The sequence below is a fragment of the Coregonus lavaretus genome (genome assembly GCF_964263955.1).
Source record: "Coregonus lavaretus genome assembly, chromosome: 4".
Taxonomy (NCBI): domain Eukaryota; kingdom Metazoa; phylum Chordata; class Actinopteri; order Salmoniformes; family Salmonidae; genus Coregonus; species Coregonus lavaretus.
The window spans coordinates 50,628,991-50,654,629 of NC_139991.1; the positions used below are offsets into that span (position 1 = coordinate 50,628,991).

Here is a 25,639-nt window from a genome sequence, read left to right on the forward strand (position 1 = left end):
ATCAACACTTCCATTGAAAATCCAGTGAGACAGAGGATATGGTACAGAAATAACTGCTGTAGGGCTATGCAGTCAGGCAGACATACAGGACAAGAGACATGACATATGATGAGTAGAAATCCTGTTAGTCTGGTCTGGAGAACCAGTCAGTGTCAGAGTGTGGTAATTACATTGATGGCTAGGAACACATTCCTCGACTTCCAGTGAAGCATGAGTCCATTGATGTAATAGTCTGGAAAGGAGTATGTACACACACACACGCATGCACACACACTGTTGTGTCTGGTGGTAGATCAGCGGGCCGGCCCGTCATAGAGAACCTAAGGCTTCGGCCCAGAGCTGTAATCACTGTGTTTTGTCTAGAGGGAAGATGGAAGGGTGCTGAAAGTGCAGCCAAGCACAGAATGGATTCACCAGCCATGTGTGTGTGTGTGTGTGTGAATAATGTGAATGCTAGAGTGAGTGAGTGAGTGAGTGAGTGAGTGAGTGAGTGAGTGAGTGAGTGAGTGAGTGAGTGAGAGAGGGAGAATGTGAACACTAGAGTGTGTGTGTGTGTGTGTGTGAAACAAACACACTAGTGTTCACATTCTCTCTCACTCACTCTCTCACTCAATCACTCACTCACTCACTCACTCACTCTAGCATTCACATTCTCACACACACACACACACACACACAGCTATTGTTTGTGCCTTTCCATAAGGTTATCTTCTGGTGAAGATGAACCCACTGAGATCTACTACTCATGGGACAGAGGCACTGCGCTAGTGGTTGTGTCCAATGCTTCTAAAACACTGTTAACCCACTGCCACTGCAGATAAGGGACTAGGGGAGATAAGGAAGAAGCTGAAGGAGGAAAGAAAGTATTTGGCTCGTATTGAGCTGTAAGTGAGAAGCAAGCTTGGGCTTTCAGTGGAGGAAAAAGGGATATTATTCTGAGAGCCTAGTGCTTTTACTAGATATTACTTCCAGGACTGTAACCATGTGTTTGATGTATTGTTACCATTCCAATTATTCCGCTCCATTCATTAGAACGAGCCTGTTCTCCTCAATTAAGGTGCCACCAACTTCCTGTGCTTCATCTTCAATCCTTCTTAAGCAACCATTTTCAGGTAGAAAGGAAATTGTATCCCTTTTTAAATTATTTTTTTGTTTCTTGCTGAAAACCATTCTTAGCTTTGTGTTTTGGAATTATTAGAAACCTGTTCTGACTGTCGGTTTCAACAATTCCTAGCTGTAATATAATGGCAAAGATAAAAAAGCAACATAATTATAAATGGACACCATGCATATTTCCCTCAAGTGATATCAATTGGAGTGGCTTCAGATCTTTCTACAGAGACAGACATGGGAGACAAACAGATGCTCAGCACACAGGCATGATTTAGATTGCATTTAGAAGACAATAATCAATAGCCATTCAGAGAGGGTGTGTGTGTGTGTGTGTGTGTGTGTGTGTGTGTGTGTGTGTGTGTGAGAGAGAGAAGAGAGAGATGGTCAGCATTTGCCGAACACACTAAAGAGACAAGCAATGTGTGTTTGAAGGAATGTGCCACGGGGCCTCTCTGGGCCTGTTTGGGATAGCATCTCCGCCTCCCTGATAGAACAAATAGAGCACCCAGGGGCCATGCGATATGTATGGGCCTAGTTAACCTCCTATCATGCTGCCAGCCAGCCAAGCAGGCAGCTGCTCCTCAGTCACAGCAGGGCAGGGCTTAATAAGTGGCTGCTGCCCGCCTGGCCCACCCTGTCTTTTTGTTTGCTGAGCTGAGGCCCGTGGATTAGTCTAGCGCACCATCAAATGCCCAATGGGGAATTTTCAGTACATTTACTGCCTTAGCGTAGCACGCTCACTAGCTGGCTAGCTCACTGTATGCAGCGTCTCACTATCATTAGATGAGCCGTCTCATGGAGCCTTTCCAGGCTCACGAAACCCCCTGCTGGGGTTTCAAAATGCCACACTCGTACATTATTTGTTTAAGTGGACGTGAAGGAGCCGAGAGTGAGCTGTTGGCTTTATGGCTAAATCGCTCCTTGTTTAAGAAGTGGGCATTAGTAAAGGACATGGTGCATAGGATAGTTTCACTCCTGCTAAGTGGTGCTCTTTAAAGGCCAGAGGGCAGATTCTACTGTACTGTATGTTTGGCCACTGTTTAACAATAGAACTGCCATAGGCCAATGACCACTGACGTTTGATTTTGTAAAAAAATAGCAACGCCCTGCTCCTTCCCTGGCTTTTCCTAAATATTTATATTTTATATTGCTCAGTTGTCTGAATCTTAAAATCGTAAACAGAAAAGTATTGAGGCTGTTGACCTTCATTTTTTTTTTTTACAGCTATTACTAACTTAAGGGGCCACGACAAATGTGCCGAAGGGCGTTGGTACCCAGGCGCTAATGCGTCTCTCTCCTCACTGAATGAATGTCGTCAACGGATGAATGGGCGATAGACACCAGATAGAAACAGATAACTGTGCATGTAACTTAACAATTGAATTTGAATGAACTGAATGATGAATAGGAGGAGGAGGTAGGTGAAGAGGGTGATTGAATTTGAATGATCTGAATGATGAGGGTAAGGAGGATGATTGTATTTAGAACGATAGTGTAATGAGAGAGCAGGTCCTACAGCTCACGCAAAGAGACAAATTGCCAACGCATTCTACAGTTTTCTTTGTTTATGCGACATGCAGATGTTGCAGGACATCAGAGATTGTACTGTCGCTCATGCATACAGAAAAGGAAACAGTACGTGGGACATGTCTGTGGATGAACTCAAAGCATTTATTGCACTCTTGTATGTCACGGGGCATACGGCGGAAAGAGTATGGATGTTGAGTTATTTTGGTATAGCCAGGGCAGAAGCGCGTCCTGCTCTCCCTCTTCCCACGCACCACAGCTCCAACTCGGGAAAAATAAGTCACAATGTTAAGTCGGCAGGTGTGCACGGAACAAGGCCCATGAAAACTGTGTTCAGTGCAACCAATTTGTTTGAGGGGCAAGCTCACACAAAGCCCCGAAGTCGTGTGCTGACTGTGGACCCGAAGCATAAAGAGAAGACACAATTAATTCATGCGTAAAGACATGGGTGTAAGGGCACAATACAGAGACTGATACAATCAACAAATTACTGTTTTTGTTTCTTGTCATGGATATATTTCTACAATTATTTATTTATGCAATTAATAATTTACAATTGTTCATGCACTGGTGCTTTTGTTTAGTTATATGGCAAATCTTTTCACCTGGCTGGTTATATTATTATTATTATCTTTCGTTTCTGCTTTGTCAGAAGTTGTAACTGAACTGTTTTAATTACTAACTCTATTACTAATCAAATCTACAAATAAAGTTGATTAAATGGATTACACTGTAAAGTTCTTATTGTAAGGGAAATAAAAATAGGCTATAGGCTTACGTTTGTCTCTAGGACTTTGTAGAATTATACAAAACATATCCTTGACTCTACCTAAACAAATAACTATTGTTGTTATATTTTGAAATGGATATATTTACACAAATATTTATTCATGCAATTCATCCTTTCTGATTGTTTATGTACTATTTATCAAGCCTTGGTGCTTATGTTTGCGCACCTTGCGGGTTGATATGCATCTGATGCGTATGCTAAAGGGAACGTCCGGCAACGTTCTCAATATTCTCTAGCGGGTACTTATAGACTGAAAGGCCAGGTGGTTCTAGTGTTAAGAAGTGAACGTTACAGAATGTGAAGCATAGGGTAGTATAAAGAGTTAAATGCATTCTCTGTTTATGTTTGTTGATTGTTAAGAATCACAAACAAGCTCTAATCCAGTGCTAAGAAGCTGATAGACAGTAGCATTAGTTTGATCTCTGTTCTGGACGGAGATGGGCTGGTCATTGCTCTTTAGCGTTCTAATGGTTTCCCAATACAAGTTCTTAATCACAACAGAGCTCCTTTAGGAGCTATGAAAGACTCGTTTTTGTTGATTGTTGTCACGATCGTTTAAAGATTGGTCGAACCAAGGCGCAGCGTGATAAGCGTACATGTTTATTATAACTGTGCAAACACAACAAACAAACGATACGTGAAGTCTTAAGGTTACACACAACAAACCTATACGGAACAAGATCCCACAACTAACAGGTGCCAAAAGGCTGCCTAAGTATGGTCCCCAATCAGAGACAACGAGCTACAGCTGCCTCTGATTGGGAACCACCCTGGCCAACATAGATCTAAACGATCTAGAAACTAAACATAGAAAACACAACATAGAAACTACACACCCTGGCTCAACATTTAAGAGTCCCCAGAGCCAGGGCGTGACAATTGTTATAATTTTCTCTTCTTGTAGACAAGGATTCTTTTTATTAATGTTTTTACTGAATGCTATTATGAGAACATGTATTGTATTAAAGTCATGATTACATTCTGATGATGTTTTAGCACGGCTAACTGGAAAACATAGAACACTGAAGCAAAGCACGATATGATTTGTTTTTAATTAAGATTATAATGCACATTTTAAATAATTTTTATGGGATGAAAATGTAAAATGTATTTTAAAAGTACTTTTAAAGGACAATGGTATCCTGGTTAATATTATATAATATAAGTCCATATTACTTTTTTAAAATTTACTTTGAAACCAATAAGACACTTTGAAAGCAATAAGACAGTTCATAGTCTTGTCTTTTTGAGGAACCAAATTACAATGTAAGCTTATACAAACTAACTGAACCATACACATTAATGTAACACTGTTTCCATTGTACTACAAGTAAGGTAACTCCATGATAGCTTCAAATGATCATGCTCTTTGACTTTTGTTCTACAACTTTTTATTTTAGCACTCCACTTTATATTCTCATTGGCATTCCCTGAGCGTCCCCGGCAAAGTGATGTATGATAATAATTCATGATGTGAGCACACCTGAGATACAGACTGACGGACAGAAAGATGGAGCAGGGGAGGTTGAGAAATGACCCTGTCTGTGGAGTGGGCTATAACGCTGTGAGCCGGGCCACATCCATCTCCGCGAACTCCCTCTCTGTCGCTTACTTTGGGCCGCTCCGCTCCTGCACACACTGCACTGGAGTAAATAGCCCTTGTCCAGATGTATCATCGCTCCTCCGAGAGACTCTCAGGTCTACATATCTCACTTTAATTGAACTCTTGATGCATTGCGAACCATGGGGGAACAGCACTCCGCTTGGTAATGGAGGCGGCAAATAAATAGTCACTTCCTTCTGTGTTTTTTTAGGGATCATTGTACTATTTTTTGGTGCCGAGAAAACAATGGAAATACTATTGTCTCTAATTTTTTGTATCAGTGGCGCAAATGGGGCAGAACATGTTTAGATGGGTCATATGAGTCCCCCGGGGATTGGGGATTTTCTGCCTAGTAGAAGGAAAGTAGCAATCCAACTCCTTGCTCCATCTCATATTGATTTTCAAAGGGGGGCTATGCAAACCATGCCATTACCCATTGTAAACTGGAGCGCTCTATTTTGGAAGATTAACTGGAAAGAAAATTGTCCTACCTTTCTTCTCATCTGTAGTCCTTTGTGCTTTGCCTCTTACAGCAGCCCGATTCAGCAGTGAAACACACTTATATTGAAATAGTGCAAAGCTTCTGAGGTATTTTATTTTTCAGCCGTGAATTACACAACCGCTTCTTCATGCTAAACTTGACAACATTCAAAGATGGTTATTTCTTCAGAGGTTGAACTAGGATGACTGAAGTGTTCAACAGAGCGGTGAGGGGAAGCTAATTGAAGGAGGATTCCTGTAGAGATGAAAGGTTATTGAACTGATTCAGTCAGAAAGTCAGAGATCTCACTTTCAATAGCCTCTGTACTTATAGGAGGGGGGAAATGTACTGAAAACATGCTGAAGCTGTGCACCAAATCAGGCCCAATTGAACTGCTGTAAATAGGCTTTGCAATTTACATTGGGCTTGACACAAAATAGATGTTGATTTAGACGGAGCTAGCTTGAGTCAACGGTTCAGTCTAAAATACTCTAAATGATTCACACTCTGCAAACTTCTTCTATCAACTCTTCTGTTCCAAGCAATTGTGGTCTAATAGTCAACTACACCTAATAACCTTCCTGATAACTTCCCAGATGTATACCATTGAATTCCAGATCTTTTGGAAGTTAAAGCAGGTGGCAGGTAGCTTAGTGGGTAAGAGTGTTGTGCCAGTAACCGAAAGGTCTCTGGTTCTAATCCCCGAGCCGACTAGGTGAAAAATATGTCGATGTGCCCTTAAGCAAGGCACTAAACCCTAATTGCTCATGTAAGTCACTCTGGATAAGAGCGTCTACTAAAATGTAAAGCCGTCATAGCCAGTAAAAAAAGTAAAGTTGAGGAAACTACTGAACAAAGTATTTTCAAAGCCCTGCTCTCATTCAAATGTGTTTGTTTGCTTTAATCTTCCCTGTTTGCATCTACAACATACCAGTGTCTGTTTATCATGCTTTGTAACCACCCTTTCGAAGTGTGAAACCTTTTAAAACATCTCACATCTCATTGCTTTGTCCCTGCCACAGCCCTTGACCCCAAGCAGGAGACGGTCGAGGCATTGATGCAGCGGTTTAAGGAGAGTTTCCGTCCTAACACCACCATGGAGATCACCCACTTTCAACACGTCACACACAGCTCCTCCACAGGACGCAAGAGAGGCCCAAGCCACACCAGAGGTAAGACAACAGCTCAATAGTCACTGTTCTATTCAGTATGGACACCTTTTATCAACGTCCAGAGAGCACATTCTTTCAAGTTTGACATCCACTATGTATACAGTGGGACAACAGTTAATGAATCACTATTCTCTTCAAATGCAAGAGCAAAGTAATTGGCTACATACAGTGGGGAGAACAAGTATTTGATACACTGCCGATTTTGCAGGTTTTCCTACTTACAGAGCATGTAGAGGTCTGTAATTTTTATCATAGGTACACTTCAACTGTGAGAGACGGAATCTAAAACAAAAATCCAGAAAATCACATTGTATGATTTTTAAGTAATTATTTGCATTTTATTGCATGACATAAGTATTTGATCACCTACCAACCAGTAAGAATTCCGGCTCTCACAGACCTGTTAGTTTTTCTTTAAGAAGCCCTCCTGTTCTCCACTCATTACCTGTATTAACTGCACCTGTTTGAACTCGTTACCTGTATAAAAGACACCTGTCCACACACTCAATCAAACAGACTCCAACCTCTCCACAATGGCCAAGACCAGAGAGCTGTGTAAGGACATCAGGGATAAAATTGTAGACCTGCACAAGGCTGGGATGGGCTACATGATAATAGGCAAGCAGCTTGGTGAGAAGGCAACAACTGTTGGCGCAATTATTAGAAAAAGGAAGAAGTTCAAGATGACGGTCAATCACCCTCGGTCTGGGGCTCCATGCAAGATCTCACCTCGTGGGGCATCAATGATCATGAGGAAGTAGAGGGATCAGCCCAGAACTACACGGCAGGACCTGGGCAATGACCTGAAGAGAGCTGGGACCACAGTCTTTTAAGAAAACCATTAGTAACACACTACGCCGTCATGGATTAAAATCCTGCAGCGCACGCAAGGTCCCCCTGCTCAAGACAGCGCATGTCCAGGCCCGTCTGAAGTTTGCCAATGACCATCTGGATGATCCAGAGGAGGAATGAGAGAAGGTCATGTGGTCTGATGAGACAAAAATATAGCTTTTTGGTCTAAACTCCACTCGCCGTGTTTGGAGGAAGAAGAAGGATGAGTACAACCCCTAGAACACCATCCCAACCATGAAGCATGGAGGTGGAAACATTATTCTTTGGGGATGCTTTTCTGCAAAGGGGACAGGACGACTGCACCGTATTGAGGGAAGGATGGATGGGGCCATATATTGCGAGATCTTGGCCAACAACCTCCGTCCCTCAGTAAGAGCATTGAAGATGGGTCGTGGCTGGGTCTTCCAGCATGACATTGACCTGAAACACACAGCCAGGGCAACTAAGGAATGGCTCCGTAAGAAGCATCTCAAGGTCCTGGAGTGGCCTAGCGAGTCTCCAGACCTAAACTCAATAGAAAATCTTTGGAGGGAGCTGAATGTCCGTACTTCCCAGCGACAGCCCCGAAACCTGAAGGATCTGGAGAAGGTCTGTATGGAGGAGTGGGCCAAAATCCCTGCTGCAGTGTGTGCAAACCTGGTCAAGACCTACAGGAAACGTATGATCACTGTAATTGCAAACAAAGGTTTCTGTACCAAATATTAAGTTCTGCTTTTCTGATGTATCAAATACTTATGTCATGCAATAAAATGCAAATTAATTACTTAAAAATCATACAAATCAATTTTCTAGATTTTTGTTTTAGATTCCGTCTCTCACAGTTGAAGTGTACCTATGATAAAAATTACAGACCTCTACATGCTTTGTAAGTAGGAAAACCTGCAAAATCGGCAGTGTATCAAATACTTGTTCTCCCCACTGTATACAGTACAAGCACATGTTGAGGATCCTTTGGCTTGTTAGGGTTAATCTCTGTACTTTCAGGAGGCTTGTGTGTGATGCAGTGACTTTTGGCCGTTGCCATGCACTCAAACCTGTTTTAAATCGGGGCCTCCCAAGTGGCGCAGTGGTCTAAGGCACTGCATCGCAGTGCTAGCTGTGCCACTAGAGATCCTGGTTCGAGTCCAGGCTCTGTCGTAGCCGGCCGCGACCGGGAGACCCATGGGGTGGCGCACAATTGGCCTAGCGTCGTCAAGGGAGGGTTTGGCTGGCAGGGATGTGCTTGTCCCATCGCGCTATAGCGACCCCTGTGGTGGGCCGGGCGCAGTGCACACTGGCTCGTTCACCAGGTGTACGGTGTTTCCTCCGACACGCTTAATCCGGGTTAAGCGGGCACTGTGTCAAGAAGCAGTGCGGCTCAGTTGGGTTGCGTTTCAGAGAACGCACGACTATCGACCTTCGCCTCTCCCGTGTCCATACACGGGAGAGGGACAGGGACTGTAACTCCTACCAATTGGATGCCATGAAAAAGGGGGTAAAATACCCCCCCCAAAAAAATATACAGTATGACCGTAAAAGATCCATCCCTGCCATTGACATGACACCCTAGTGGAAGAGACTGACTGGCCAGTGTGGAAATGTGAGACATTAACCTTGGACAGCTAACCTCTTGCCCTTGACTACATGCCTTGTCACCCTCACACCACCTCCTCTACACTCAGTGGCCAGTTTATTATGTATTGCGTATATATGCTAAGTGGTGTACTTTAATGTTAACGTATTACACAGAGCCTAGTTGTGAGATACTGTAGGGCAGGCCCTAAACATTGGATGTGGGGTTGCTATAACCAACATAGCTAAGAGGAAGGCTATGTCTTTATTTTCTTTTACCGCTTTAACTCTCAAGTTAGAAGTAATTTTGTCATTGAGAGACCCTGAGCGAATAGCACAGGAATTAGCTTAGCTTTGTTAGCAAATATCGTCTCTGTGAAATCAAATCCTTTCATTGGGTCCAGCTCTCTAATTTTCAAATCCTAGAGAGTCTCAGTGCAAGTCACTCACGGGAGATTTCCTCTCTGTGACTCAGAGAGGAAATAAACTTTTTTCAGGACTTTTAATTACAACTGAAAGTATGTTTCGCAGCACAAAGAGGAAGCCAGTCCAGGATAACGAACATGCTAATGGGACTAGCACTTTTACGGAAGGGAAACTCAATTAGCAGAGAGGGAATGGGGAGTTCGACGGCTAGGGCCGGAGATTAGGCCTCGTGAGGAAATTAATTTGCAGTGAAATTATACGTGCGATGGAGAAGGCGGGACCTGGGAATGTGTGAGGTGAGTGGGAGGCTGGAAAGTACTTTTCTATTTCATTTCGGCTGGCTTGACACAGCGTTTTATGGCGTGAATTAGTTCCCTTTTCTGCCATCTCTCCCCGTCTCCCCGAGCCCCACTGTACATTTTGCATGTTTTACATGGATGCCAGTTTTTAAGTAGATTAAGCGTGAGTGCAGCTGTGAGGTTCTCTCTTTTTCCCCGTCATTGTTGCTGCTGATTACTTTTGCATTCTAATGAGGGGCCATGACAGAGACAGGCCCTTTGGCACGGTGGCACAGTGGCATGGGGCCCCATGCTGCATGGGGGTGTCTCAGTTACACCATACAGGCAAGGGGGAGAGGACACCATCTGTGCAGTTCATTAAGAGTCTTGCTGACAATTGACACTAAATAAATTCCTTAGAATTTGATTGTGGGGAGAACTGAAGAGAAACGGTTCTAGTTGTGGGATCCTTTCATTCAAGTAGTTTTGTTCCCGTTCTTGTGTGCGTGTAAGCTTGTGTTTGAGAAAGAGAGTACAGAGTGAGAGTGAGAGTGAGAGAGATTGAGAGAGAGAGAGAGAGAGAGAGAGAGGTACCTGTCTGTATCTTGAAGCACCTTGAATGTTCAGAAGCAGCCCAGTAAGTCATCATCACTACGCCTGGAATGCAAATACCAAATAAGGGAAAGAGGGAGAGGGGGAGAGAGAGAGACCCCACTTCAGCACCAAGGACTGAGTCCAGTCTGAGTGAGAACTATACTGAACAAAAATATAAATGCAACATGCAACAATTTCAAAGATTTTACTGAGTTATAGTTCATAATAAGGAAATCAAGCAATTGAAATAAATTCATTAGGCCCTAATCTATGGATTTCACAAGACTGGGCAGGGGTTCAGCCATGGGTTGGCCTGGGAGGACATAGGCCCACCCACTTGGCAGGCAGGCCCACCCACTGGGGAGCTAGGCCCAGCCAATCAGAATTAGTTTTTCCCTACAAAAGGGCTTTATTACAGACATGAATACTCCTTGATATGCCACACCTGTCAGGTGGATGGATTATCTTGGCAAAGCAGAAATGCTCACTAACAAGGATATAAACAAATGTATGCACAACATTTGAGAGAAATAAGCTTTTTGTGCGTATAGAAAACGTCTGTGATTTTTTATTTCAGCTCATGAAACATTGGACCAACACTTTACATGTTGCGTTTATATTTTTGTTCAGTGTAGTTATATTGGTACATTTTATCCAGAGCAGAGGGCCAGTTGAAGTGTTGTTTGGTTTAGTGAAAGACTAATGAGACTTAACAAAGGAGAGCTGTCCTTGGGTCTGAAGTTAAGAAGCACTCTCTCCACTTCTCTCTCTTCTTTTCTATTCTATTCATTCAATTACATTCAAAGAGGTTTCATTGGCATGGGAAATATAGGTTTACATTTCCAATTCAATTTAAAATATCTACTAGTCAAACACACACACACACACACACACACACGCATGCACGTACATCAACACACAGAGACAGAAATATCTCTCTTCAAGTTCATATTTTCAAATTCTGTTTAATTGTCTCTTGTGTTTCTTTCACCATGCAGTGTTTCAGTGCTCCAAGATTGGGCTAGTTAACATTCTGCCCAAGCCACCATTTAGAGACACACTTTGAAGTTTCTTCACAGTTGAGTTTAGTCTCAAATAGAGTTTCTGTTTTCTGTAATCTGTCCCGATTTGCATACACCTTTATGCACCATGTTTCCCTCTCTGAAGCTAATACTGTTTGATGTGTTTCTTATAAGCTGTGCAACTGTTTTGATGTGTTAGAACTCATCTTTGGCCCACTATGATAACCTAACCTTGTGGTTATTATCCCTCTTATCTGATATTAATTGATGCTTTGAAGTTACACATGAAAGTGTGCTTTGTTGTGTTAGTGTCTCTTCCCCCATTATAGAGAGTGTAAGGAGACAGGGAGTGCTGTTGGCTGAATTTGAGAGAGAGAGAGAGAGAGAGAGAGAGAGAGAGAGAGAGAGAGAGAGAGAGAGAGAGAGGAAGAGAGAGAGAGAGAGAGAGAGAGGAGAGAGAGGAGAGAGAGAGAGAGAGAGAGAGAGAGAGAGAGAGAGAGAGAGAGAGAATACTAGAGTGTGAATACTAGAGTGTGTGTTTGATTCAAGTGTTAATGGATGGTGAATCCATTCTGTGCTTGGCTGCACTTTCAGCACCCTTCAATCTTCCCTCTAGACAAAACACAGTGATTACAGCTCTGGGCCGAAGCCTTAGGTTCTCTATGACGGGCCGGCCCGCTGATCTACCACCAGACACAACAGTGTGTGTGCATGCGTGTGTGTGTACATACTCCTTTCCAGACTATTACATCAATGGACTCATGATTCACTGAAAGTCGAGGAATGTGTTCCTAGCCATCAATGTAATTACCACACTCTGACACTGACTGGTTCTCCAGACCAGACTAACAGGATTTCTACTCATCATATGTCATGTCTCTTGTCCTGTATGTCTGCCTGACTGCATAGCCCTACAGCAGTTATTTCTGTACCATATCCTCTGTCTCACTGGATTTTCAATGGAAGTGTTGATGAGCTAACAGGAATAGGATTAAATTGACACTTACTGGTGTTAGGAGTGAAACATCAATTTTAGACGGGCCCTAACAATCTAAGGTGTCTCCAGCCTCACTGTTAGTCGCACAGGGTGTATGGGGGCCCTAGAGGAGATGCAATAATGACCCAAGATGGAGGAATGAAACCCCATGTGGCGGGTGTTAATAGCCCATGGTGCCATAGTGCTAAGGGCTCTCGATTTAAGCCCCCATGGTGGCTAGTCATCAGTCATACCTTTTGGGATTGCATTTACCAAAGTGCTCTCTCCCTGTTGCTGCCATTTGCCGATTACACCCGGAGTGCTGCGTGTGCCATTTATATGCTCGTTAGCCTAAACGATCCATTAATGAAAATGGAAGAAACGTCCAGGAGAGATGGGGATTGGGAGTAAGACCACCTCGGTGGGAGTGCTGCAACCAGCCTGACCATTAAACCTCCACCTGTTCCAATGTTTTACCCTGGCGTGTGTCACAGATATAATGAGGACATGTATTCGGCCTGAAAAATGTGTCAGTGTGCGCTTATATTGTGATGCACTCAGCAATATCTTTGTGGCACAGCAATTGTAGAAAATTCTCAGGTTCCAAAAATTCAGAGATTATTGAATCTGTTTGATTTTTTTACTGTAAAGTGCAACTGTGCTGCCACCGGTTTGCCAGTTTCAAAACCCCATATCAAGCAGTGGGATATTTAAATGGAGGCAGTGAGTGGGAGAGAGAGCTAGAGATAGAGCGAGAGAGAGAGAGAGAGAGAGAGAGAGAGAGAGAGAGAGAGAGAGAGAGAGAGAGAGAGAGAGAGAGAGAGAGAGAGAGGTGAGCCACAGGCAGACAGAAACAGAACGAGTCTGATAGAGGGCAGAGACTGACAGAGATAGATACAGAGAAACAAATACATAATTCACACAGAAACACATGGATATACCTTGGATCAGTATTGGACCGAAAGTAGATTTGTCTTCTCTGAGCTCAGTGCAGCGTGAGTGAAGAGAGAGGGGCACCCGCCTGGGGCCTCTAGGGTTCATCAGGGATCAGTGGAGCCACTGCAGTGTTGTTGCTTCCTTGGCTGCCTGGGGCACTACAGCGTGGGCGACTGACGCGCCCGCTACTCTCGCTTCGCTTGGACTTCATTCCACCTAATCAGCTCACGATAATTCCTGCCAAAACCAGACTGCACCCAACAAACAGCCAGTTAGAATGAAGCATGGTGGAATATAATACAGTGCTGTTGCCCACACATATTCATTTTGCTATAATATAGGGCGTTCACTTACTGCTCTAGAATGTAGTGAAATACAGGTAAATTCAAGAGGGTGCAACTAAATGAATGTCTAAACGTAGTTTTCTTTGCCCTATGTCATTATGAATCACATTCAACTAATCATTAGATTGTTCTCTACAATATTATAACCCTAAAGGGATACTTATTGATTTGGGCAATGAGGCCCTTAAAAAAAAAAACACACAATAAGAAAAAAAAAAAAGGCACTTTATGTACTTACCCAGAGTCAGATGAACTTGTGGATACCATTTGTCTCTGTGTCCAGTATGACGGACGTTAAAGGTAGTTTCACCAGCCAATGCTAATTAACGTTAGCTCAATGACTGGAAGTCTATGGGAATCTGCTAGCATGTACTTAACAGTGTTGATTAAATAAGAACGTTAGTTTGTTGTGTCCATTGCTAGTTTAAACTGCCCAGCTCTTGGTTGTATCTCTTCCAATTTTCAGTGTTGGGACGTGGTAACATTTGGAGGTGTTTCTGCGGTTTGGACCAATCAAAATCAACTTGATAACCTCGTCATTTTCATCACCAGATCCGTGGCTTTCTATTCCTCTAACCTTGGTCAATCAACTTTGAGAGGGGCAGTTTCTATGGTGATTTAAAATGAAAGACTGTCACGGATTCCGCTGAGGCTGCTCCTCCTCCTTGTTCGGGCAGGCTTCGGCATTCGTCGTCCCCGGAGTACTAGTTTGATGTTGTCTATATTTGTTTGGTTTTGTCTGATTAGTGCACCTGTTCCATATCACGTATTGATTATGTCACCTATAAATTTCCTTTGGTTTTGTTTGTAGTTGTGTGTTGTTGTCCGCCTGTCCGTTGATGTCTCTGTACGTTCTTATTGTGGAACGAGTATTTTACGCACTGTGTTGCGTAATCATTTTGCCTCCTGTGTTTTCGAGGCCGTTTGCTTTTGTTCGCTATTCAGTCTTTAGTAAAGTCGTTTTGACTGAGCCTCTGTGTCCTGCGCCTGACTCCTACACCGCATCCAAATCAGCTATTGTGACAGAACAACACACCATTCATGGAGTCAGCAGGAGCAGCGGCGGCAACCGAGTCGCTGGAGGATCGGGTCAGCTGCCAGGAGGCCATGATCCAGCAACTCGGCTCCGCCATGCAGGAGGCATTGAACACCCTGCGCCGATGGGAAAGGGGAGGCGTGCCCACACCTCCTCCTACTTTACCACCACCCTCGGCCAGCCCCACCAGACCAGCTCCGGAATCCAGTGGGATTCGGCTCTCGCTCCCGAGGGCGTATGATGGCACCGCAGCCGGGTGTCAGGGGTTCCTCCTTCAGGTGGAACTCTACCTGGCCACCATACACCTGGCGCCCTCGGGATATGAGAGCGTTTCCGCCCTCATCTCCTGTCCGTTGATGTCTCTGTACGTTCTTATTGTGGAACGAGTATTTTACGCACTGTGTTGCGTAATCGTTTTGCCTCCTGTGTTTTCGAGGCCGTTTGCTTTTGTTCGCTATTCAGTCTTTAGTAAAGTAGTTTTGACTGAGCCTCTGTGTCCTGCGCCTGACTCCTACACCACATCCACATCAGCTATTGTGACAAAGACTCAGAAATACACCATGAAAATTGGAACATATTTTTTTTCGGGGAGGCTAGATATTGATATTCAGTCTGTTAGCTTTGTAAATTAATAAATATATATAGACTCAATTTTGTTTTGTATTCCGTGGATTTCATTTAGACAAAACCCATTGTCGTGATGTGACTTACATTAATGTGATGACTGTTATTTATCGAATCAGCTAACTATGTTTAATTGTCACTCGATTCAATTAATCATGTAACAATTAACTATTTAGGAATTTGGGGCAACCTGGAAGAAGTTGTTTAACGAGTTACCATCTCCCAAATTAAACTCTTAGAAGATATATATATATATATATAGTGGGGAGAACAAGTATTTGATACACTGCCGATTTTGCAGGTTTTCCTACTTACAAAGCATGTAGAGGTCTGTAATTTTTATCATAATTACACTTCAACTGTGAGAGACGGAATCTAAAACAAAAATCCAGAAAATCACATTTTATGATTTTTAAGTAATTAATTTGCATTTTATTGCATGACATAAGTATTTGATCACCTACCAACCAATAAGAATTCCGGCTCTCACAGACCTGTTAGTTTTTCTTTAAGAAGCCCTCCTGTTCTCCACTCATTACCTGTATTAACTGCATCTGTTTGAACTCGTTACCTGTATAAAAGACACCTGTCCACACACTCAATCAAACAGACTCCAACCTCTCCACAATGGCCAAGAACAGAGAGCTGTGTAAGGACATCAGGGATAAAATTGTAGACCTGCACAAGGCTGGGATGGGCTACAGGACAATAGGCAAGCAGCTTGGTGAGAAGGCAACAACTGTTGGCGCAATTATCAGAAAATGGAAGAAGTTCAAGATGACGGTCAATCACCCTCGGTCTGGAGCTCCATGCAAGATCTCACCTCATGGGGCATCAATGATCATGAGGAAGGTGAGGGATCAGCCCAGAACTACACGGCAGGACCTGGTCAATGACCTGAAGAGAGCTGGGACCACAGTCTCAAAGAAAACCATTAGTAACACACTACGCCGTCATGGATTAAAATCCTGCAGCGCACGCAAGGTCCCCATGCTCAAGCCAGCGCATGTCCAGGCCCGTCTGAAGTTTGCCAATGACCATCTGGATGATCCAGAGGAGGAATGGGAGAATGTCATGTGGTCTGTTGAGACAAAAATAGAGGTTTTTGGTCTAAACTCCACTCGCCGTGTTTGGAGGAAGAAGAAGGATGAGTACAACCCCAAGAACACCATCCCATCCGTGAAGCATGGAGGTGGAAACATCATTCTTTGGGGATGCTTTTCTGCAAAGGGGACAGGACGACTGCACCGTATTGAGGGGAGGATGGATGGGGCCATGTATCGCGAGATCTTGGCCAAAAACCTCCTTCCCTCAGTAAGAGCATTGAAGATAGGTCGTGGCTGGGTCTTCCAGCATGACAACGACCCAAAACACACAGCCAGGGCAACTAAGGAGTGGCTCCGTAAGAAGCATCACAAGGTCCTGGAGTGGCCTAGCCAGTCTCCAGACCTGAACCCAATAGAAAATCTTTGGAGGGAGCTGAAAGTCCATATTTCCCAGCGACAGCCCCGAAACCTGAAGGATCTGGAGAAGGTCTGTATGGAGGAGTGGGCCAAAATCCCTGCTGCATTGTGTGCAAACCTGGTCAAGACCTACAGGAAATGTATGATCTCTGTAATTGCAAACAAAGGTTTCTGTACCAAATATTAAGTTATGCTTTTCTGATGTATCAAATACTTATGTCATGCAATAAAATGCAAATTAATTACTTAAAAATCACACAATGTGATTTTCTGGATTTTTGTTTTAGATTCCGCCTCTCACAGTTGAAGTGTACCTATGATAAAAATGACAGACCTCTACATGCTTTGTAAGTAGGAAAACCTGCAAAATCGGCAGTGTATCAAATACTTGTTCTCCCCACTGTATATACAGTGGGGGGGAAATTATTTAGTCAGCCACCAATTGTGCAAGTTCTCCTACCTAAAAAGATGAGAGAGGCCTGTAATTATCATCATAGGTACACGTGAACTATGACAGACAAATTGAGAAAAAAAAATCCAGAAAATCACATTGTAGGATTTTTAATGAATTTATTTGCAAATTATGGTGGAAAATAAGTATTTGGTCACCTACAAACAAGCAAGATTTCTGGCTCTCACAGACCTGTAACTTATTCTTTAAGAGGCTCCTCTGTCCTCCACTCGTTACCTGTATTAATGGCACCTGTTTGAACTTGTTATCAGTATAAAAGACACCTGTCCACAACCTCAAACAGTCACACTCCAAACTCCACTATGGCCAAGACCAAAGAGCTGTCAAAGGACACCAGAAACAAAATTGTAGACCTGCACCAGGCTGGGAAGACTGAATCTGCAATAGGTAAGCAGCTTGGTTTGAAGAAATCAACTGTGGGAGCAATTATTAGGAAATGGAAGACATACAAGACCACTGATAATCTCCCTCGATCTGGGGCTCCACGCAAGATCCCACCCCGTGGGGTCAAAATGATCACAAGAACGGTGAGCAGAAATCCCAGAAAAACACGGGGGGACCTAGTGAATGACCTGCAGAGAGCTGGGACCAAAGTAACAAAGCCTACCATCAGTAACACACTACGCTGCCAGGGACTCAAATCCTGCAGTGCCAGACGTGTCCCCCTGCTTAAGCCAGTACATGTCCAGGCCCGTCTGATGTTTGCTAGAGTGCATTTGGATGATCCAGAAGAGGATTGGGAGAATGTCATATGGTCAGATGAAACCAAAATAGAAACTTTTGGTAAAAACTCAACTCGTCGTGTTTGGAGGACAAAGAATGCTGAGTTGCATCCAAAGAACACCATACCTACTGTGAAGCATGGGGGTGGAAACATCATGCTTTGGGGCTGTTTTTCTGCAAAGGGACCAGGACGACTGATCCGTGTAAAGGAAAGAATGAATGGGGCCATGTATCGTGAGATTTTGAGTGAAAACCTCCTTCCATCAGCAAGGGCATTGAAGATGAAACGTGGCTGGGTCTTTCAGCATGACAATGATCCCAAACACACCACCCGGGCAACGAAGGAGTGGCTTCGTAAGAAGCATTTCAAGGTCCTGGAGTGGCCTAGCCAGTCTCCAGATCTCAACACCATAGACAATCTTTGGAGGGAGTTGAAAGTCTGTGTTGCCCAGCGACAGCCCCAAAACATCACTGCTCTAGAGGAGATCTGCATGGAGGAATGGGCCAAAATACCAGCAACAGTGTGTGAAAACCTTGTGAAGACTTACAGAAAACGTTTGACCTGTGTCATTGCCAACAAAGGGTATATAACAAAGTATTGAGAAACTTTTGTTATTGACCAAATACTTATTTTCCACCATAATTTGCAAATAAATTCATTACAAATCGTACAATGTGATTTTCTGGATTTTTTTTCTCTCATTTTGTCTGTCATAGTTGACGTGTACCTATGATGAAGATTACAGGCCTCTCTCATCTTTTTAAGTGTGAGAACTTGCACAATTGGTGGCTGACTAAATAACACCATCCCAACCGTGAAGCATGGAGATGGAAACATCATTCTTTGGGGATGCTTTTCTACAAAGGGGACAGGACGACTGCACCGTATTGAGGGGAGGATGGATGGGGCCTTGTTTTGCGAGATCTTGGCCAACAACCTCCTTCCCTCAGTAAGAGGGACCCGAAACACACAGCCATGGCAACTAAGGAGTGACTCCGTAAGAAGCATCTCAAGGTCCTGGAGTGGCCTAGCCAGTCTCCAGACCTGAACCCAATAGAACATATTTGGAGGGAGCTGAAAGTCCGTATTGCACAGTGACAGCCCCGAAACCTGAAGGATCTGGAGAAGGTCTGTATGGAGGAGTGGGCCAAAATCCCTGCTGCAGTGTGTACAAACCTGGTCAAGACCTACAGGAAATGCATGATCTCTGTAATTGCAAACAAAGGTTTCTGTATCAAATATTAAGTTCTGCTTTTCTGATGTATCAAATACTTATGTCATGCAATAAAATGCAAATGAATTACTTAAAAATCATACAATGTGATTTTCTGGATTTTTGTTTTAGATTCTGTATCTCACAGTTGAAGTGTAGCTATGATAAAAAAATGACAGACCTCTACATGCTTTGTAAGTAGGAAAACCTGCAAAATCGGCAGTGTATCAAATACTTGTTCTCCCCACTGTATATACAGTGGGGGGGAAATTATTTAGTCAGCCACCAATTGTGCAAGTTCTCCTACCTAAAAAGATGAGAGAGGCCTGTAATTATCATCATAGGTACACGTGAACTATGACAGACAAATTGAGAAAAAAAAATCCAGAAAATCACATTGTAGGATTTTTAATGAATTTATTTGCAAATTATGGTGGAAAATAAGTATTTGGTCACCTACAAACAAGCAAGATTTCTGGCTCTCACAGACCTGTAACTTATTCTTTAAGAGGCTCCTCTGTCCTCCACTCGTTACCTGTATTAATGGCACCTGTTTGAACTTGTTATCAGTATAAAAGACACCTGTCCACAACCTCAAACAGTCACACTCCAAACTCCACTATGGCCAAGACCAAAGAGCTGTCAAAGGACACCAGAAACAAAATTGTAGACCTGCACCAGGCTGGGAAGACTGAATCTGCAATAGGTAAGCAGCTTGGTTTGAAGAAATCAACTGTGGGAGCAATTATTAGGAAATGGAAGACATACAAGACCACTGATAATCTCCCTCGATCTGGGGCTCCACGCAAGATCCCACCCCGTGGGGTCAAAATGATCACAAGAACGGTGAGCAGAAATCCCAGAAAAACACGGGGGGACCTAGTGAATGACCTGCAGAGAGCTGGGACCAAAGTAACAAAGCCTACCATCAGTAACACACTACGCTGCCAGGGACTCAAATCCTGCAGTGCCAGACGTGTCCCCCTGCTTAAGCCAGTACATGTCCAGGCCCGTCTGATGTTTGCTAGAGTGCATTTGGATGATCCAGAAGAGGATTGGGAGAATGTCATATGGTCAGATGAAACCAAAATAGAAACTTTTGGTAAAAACTCAACTCGTCGTGTTTGGAGGACAAAGAATGCTGAGTTGCATCCAAAGAACACCATACCTACTGTGAAGCATGGGGGTGGAAACATCATGCTTTGGGGCTGTTTTTCTGCAAAGGGACCAGGACGACTGATCCGTGTAAAGGAAAGAATGAATGGGGCCATGTATCGTGAGATTTTGAGTGAAAACCTCCTTCCATCAGCAAGGGCATTGAAGATGAAACGTGGCTGGGTCTTTCAGCATGACAATGATCCCAAACACACCACCCGGGCAACGAAGGAGTGGCTTCGTAAGAAGCATTTCAAGGTCCTGGAGTGGCCTAGCCAGTCTCCAGATCTCAACACCATAGACAATCTTTGGAGGGAGTTGAAAGTCTGTGTTGCCCAGCGACAGCCCCAAAACATCACTGCTCTAGAGGAGATCTGCATGGAGGAATGGGCCAAAATACCAGCAACAGTGTGTGAAAACCTTGTGAAGACTTACAGAAAACGTTTGACCTGTGTCATTGCCAACAAAGGGTATATAACAAAGTATTGAGAAACTTTTGTTATTGACCAAATACTTATTTTCCACCATAATTTGCAAATAAATTCATTACAAATCGTACAATGTGATTTTCTGGATTTTTTTTCTCTCATTTTGTCTGTCATAGTTGACGTGTACCTATGATGAAGATTACAGGCCTCTCTCATCTTTTTAAGTGTGAGAACTTGCACAATTGGTGGCTGACTAAATAACACCATCCCAACCGTGAAGCATGGAGATGGAAACATCATTCTTTGGGGATGCTTTTCTACAAAGGGGACAGGACGACTGCACCGTATTGAGGGGAGGATGGATGGGGCCTTGTTTTGCGAGATCTTGGCCAACAACCTCCTTCCCTCAGTAAGAGGGACCCGAAACACACAGCCATGGCAACTAAGGAGTGACTCCGTAAGAAGCATCTCAAGGTCCTGGAGTGGCCTAGCCAGTCTCCAGACCTGAACCCAATAGAACATATTTGGAGGGAGCTGAAAGTCCGTATTGCACAGTGACAGCCCCGAAACCTGAAGGATCTGGAGAAGGTCTGTATGGAGGAGTGGGCCAAAATCCCTGCTGCAGTGTGTACAAACCTGGTCAAGACCTACAGGAAATGCATGATCTCTGTAATTGCAAACAAAGGTTTCTGTATCAAATATTAAGTTCTGCTTTTCTGATGTATCAAATACTTATGTCATGCAATAAAATGCAAATGAATTACTTAAAAATCATACAATGTGATTTTCTGGATTTTTGTTTTAGATTCTGTATCTCACAGTTGAAGTGTAGCTATGATAAAAAAATTACAGACCTCTACATGCTTTGTAAGTAGGAAAACCTGCAAAATCGGCAGTGTATCAAATACTTGTTCTCCCCACTGTGTGTATATATATATATATATATATATATATACAGTGGGGAAAAAAAGTATTTAGTCAGAAACCAATTGTGCAAGTTCTCCCACTTAAAAAGATGAGAGAGGCCTGTAATTTTCATCATAGGTACACGTCAACTATGACAGACAAATTGAGAAAAAAAAATCCAGAAAATCACATTGTAGGATTTTTAATGAATTTATTAGCAAATTATGGTGGAAAATAAGTATTTGGTGTCACCTACAAACAAGCATGATTTCTGGCTCTCACAGACCTGTAACTTCTTCTTTAAGAGGCTCCTCTGTCCTCCACTCGTTACCTGTATTAATGGCACTTGTTTGAACTTGTTATCAGTATAAAAGACACCTGTCCACAACCTCAAACAGTCACACTCCAAACTCCACTATGGCCAAGACCAAAGAGCTGTCAAAGGACACCAGAAACAAAATTGTAGACCTGCACCAGGCTGGGAAGACTGAATCAGCAATAGGTAAGCAGCTTGGTTTGAAGAAATCAACTGTGGGAGCAATTATTAGGAAATGGAAGACATACAAGACCACTGATAATCTCCCTCGATCTGGGGCTCCACGCAAGATCTCACCCCGTGGGGTCAAATTGATCACAAGAACGGTGAGCAAAAATCCCAGAACCACACGGGGGGACCTAGTGAATGACCTGCAGAGAGCTGGGACCAAAGTAACAAAGCCTACCATCAGTAACACACTACGCCACCAGGGACTCAAATCCTGCAGTGCGAGACGTGTCCCCCTGCTTAAGCCAGTACATGTCCAGGCCCGTCTGAAGTTTGCTAGAGTGCATTTGGATGATCCAGAAGAGGATTGGGAGAATGTCATATGGTCAGATGAAACCAAAATATAACTTTTTGGTAAAAACTCAACTCGTCGTGTTTGGAGGACAAAGAATGCTGAGTTGCATCCAAAGAACACCATACCTACTGTGAAGCATGGGGGTGGAAACATCATGCTTTGGGGGTGTTTTTCTGCAAAGGGACCAGGACGACTGATCCGTGTAAAGGAAAGAATGAATGGGGCCATGTATCGTGAAATTTTGAGTGAAAACCTCCTTCCATCAGCAAGGGCATTGAAGATGAAACGTGGCTGGGTCTTTCAGCATGACAATGATCCCAAACACACCGCCCGGGCAACGAAGGAGTGGCTTTGTAAGAAGCATTTCAAGGTCCTGGAGTGGCGTAGCCAATCTCCAGATCTCAACCCCATAGAAAATCTTTGGAGGGAGTTGAAAGTCCGTGTTGCCCAGCGACAGCCCCAAAACATCACTGCTCTAGAGGAGATCTGCATGGAGGAATGGGCCAAAATACCAGCAACAGTGTGTGAAAACCTTGTGAAGACTTACAGAAAACGTTTGACCTGTGTCATTGCCAACAAAGGGTATATAACAAAGTATTGACAAAACTTTTGTTATTGACCAAATACTTATTTTCCACCATAATTTGCAAATAAATTCATAAAAAATCATATAATGTGATTTTCTGGATTTTTCTGTCTAATTTTGTCTTTCATAGTTGACGTGTACCTATGATGAAGATTACAGGCCTCTCTCATCTTTTTAAGTGGGAGAACTTGCACAATTGGTGGCTGACTAAATACTTTTTTGCCCCACTGTATATATATATATATATATATATATATCGATAACAGTCACTTATTAAATCAATACCTCCTCAGTCTCATTCTAAACGTTGCATAATCCTTGAACCTGCAAGAACTCTGACCATATTGATTAATCAACAATACACACATTGGCTTAATTATTTATTTACTAACTAACTAAATAATAACACAAAATCAACACACTGTATAGGTTATTGATTACAAACGTAATACAATGAAAACAGTTTCCTATTGGATGGACTAACAATAGCATGACTGCTTGGTTAGGGGAAGGAGGGGTCAATAGAAAGAGAGTGAAAGGGAGAGACAGAGATTCAACTTATCATTGTTACATTTGGAAACCACCGCTCATTCGGATAAGAAATGCAATGCATATTTACGCGTAGCTGTCCATGATCGTCGTCTCTCTGTTGAACCACTTTCTCAAAAGGGGTTTGAGTGTCCTGTCCCACTTCGGTGAGACTCGGCTTGTCTTCGAAAGGAGTGTTTGTTAGAGTAGATACTTCAGATGTACCAACGGTTGTCTGAGATGGGATTGTGTCTACTTGTGTCTTTAGTGAAAGTTCCAGTACTTTACATGTACAGCTGCAGGCTGATATGATAAGGTCTAGTGCATGGTCTTCTTCTCGTGTAGAGATTGAGAGTTTCAGAGTTTCACCATTTCAAACATATGGACTACCGTCTCACGTTTTCTGGTCTGTAGATCGTCAACCATTTTAAGCCGTGTAGCCACAGCTCCACGCATCCTGGTCTAAAGGTTTATTTGTTTTTCAAGGCTTTTTAAGCCCTCTTGGTAAAAGTGGCATTCCATCGTGATGACGCGATCTCAGATGTCACTCGAGGCGTGGCTAGTCACATTCCTACTCTCATACTTAATCATATATTTTATACAACATTTAGATGTAAACTTGATATATAGAATATGTACACTTTCCGAGTTACAGTTATTTCTTGATACCATCCTTAATGACATCACAAAATTATAAACAATATGACATGATCATTATTTAGATCCCCACCAACCATTCCAAACACTTGGACGTCAGAAATAATGTTCCAATGTACAATCTTTTGGAGAAAAAGGATTTGGCAGCAAAAGTCTCTCTATAACAAAGAGATGTCAGTCTTACCATACCAGAGAGCCATAGGGAGAGTTTCTGCAAACTTTTTATGACCGTCTGTTAAGTCATAAAACCGGTCCAACTCCCCCTTCTCCTCTCCTGAGGGAGAGAGGGAGGGGGGGGGGGGGGGGTCTGGCTATCTGTCAGCCATTTGCCAAGCTGATCTGGCACCTTTGATCCTCACCAAGGAGAGTGTCATGACACCATGTTATCACACAGGAACCTACAGCCACTAGCTAACTTGTTAGTTGACGTTCGAAGTTAGTGCCATTCTGCCCAAGGAGCAGTGGCAGAGTTCTATTGAGCAGCGATCACTTTTTGACCATGGCCATAATTACATTCTATTCACTCTAATCATGCAAACTTCTCTCAGTAAATAGTCTGTAACTTGTGAACCATATATGGAGACATAGGGTTTGGACTATTGTTTTTTTTTGTGCAATTCTTTTTTATGCAATATATTGAATGCATATATTATTATTAACATTGAATTAAATAATAATTGTATGGGTGAACACCCTGTATAATACTGCATGTATTAGATCAATTATATTCACTCCTTTTTCTAGGCCTATATTAACTGTTATTGACCATCCCAATCAACATCATGCCATTTTCAATTCAACAGGATTTGAGAATAATGAAAAGGGAAAGGGAAAGTGGGATACCTCGTCAGTTGTACAACTGAATGCATTCAACTGAAATGTGTCTTCCACATTTAACCCAACCCCTCTGAATCAGATAATGAGTTATCACATCTAAATCACTTGGGTTACTGTTATCACAATGAAATGTTAAGATCAAGCATAACACTTCTTAGTGATCAATAATACAATCATATTCACATCAGTCCTAGCAGACTAGAAAGCATAGGAACTGTTTATCTGTGAACTTCACTCTGGAAGTACCCTTGTAGACTAGGATAAGTACCCTTGGAGACTATGACTAGCCCCTGCTAGAATGGCTTCAGAGAGGAACCATGCATCTGTATCCATAGTATTACCGTCACTATCTTGGATTGCAGGCTATACTATTAGAGACACTATATTGACTATGTTTCACAGGCTACTATTGAGAGCTAGAGCTCCTCCACAACCATTAGGCTGTGTTTACACAGGCAGCCCAGTTCTCACCTTTTGCCTAATTATTGGCAAGAACTGATCTGATT

The 25,639-nt window shown here is 43.0% G+C and overlaps 1 protein-coding gene across 1 annotated transcript in view; it reads left to right on the forward strand.

The window, feature by feature from the left end:
* The window catches only part of astn2 (astrotactin 2), a gene marked incomplete at both ends in the record, with an annotated part of 479,012 nt that overhangs the window by 169,733 nt on the left and 283,640 nt on the right, over nt 1-25,639 (forward strand). The window contains one exon of the mRNA XM_084159665.1: nt 6,537-6,686. Coding sequence (XP_084015791.1) covers nt 6,537-6,686 — 150 coding nt within the window. The remainder of the gene's footprint in view (nt 1-6,536; nt 6,687-25,639) is intronic.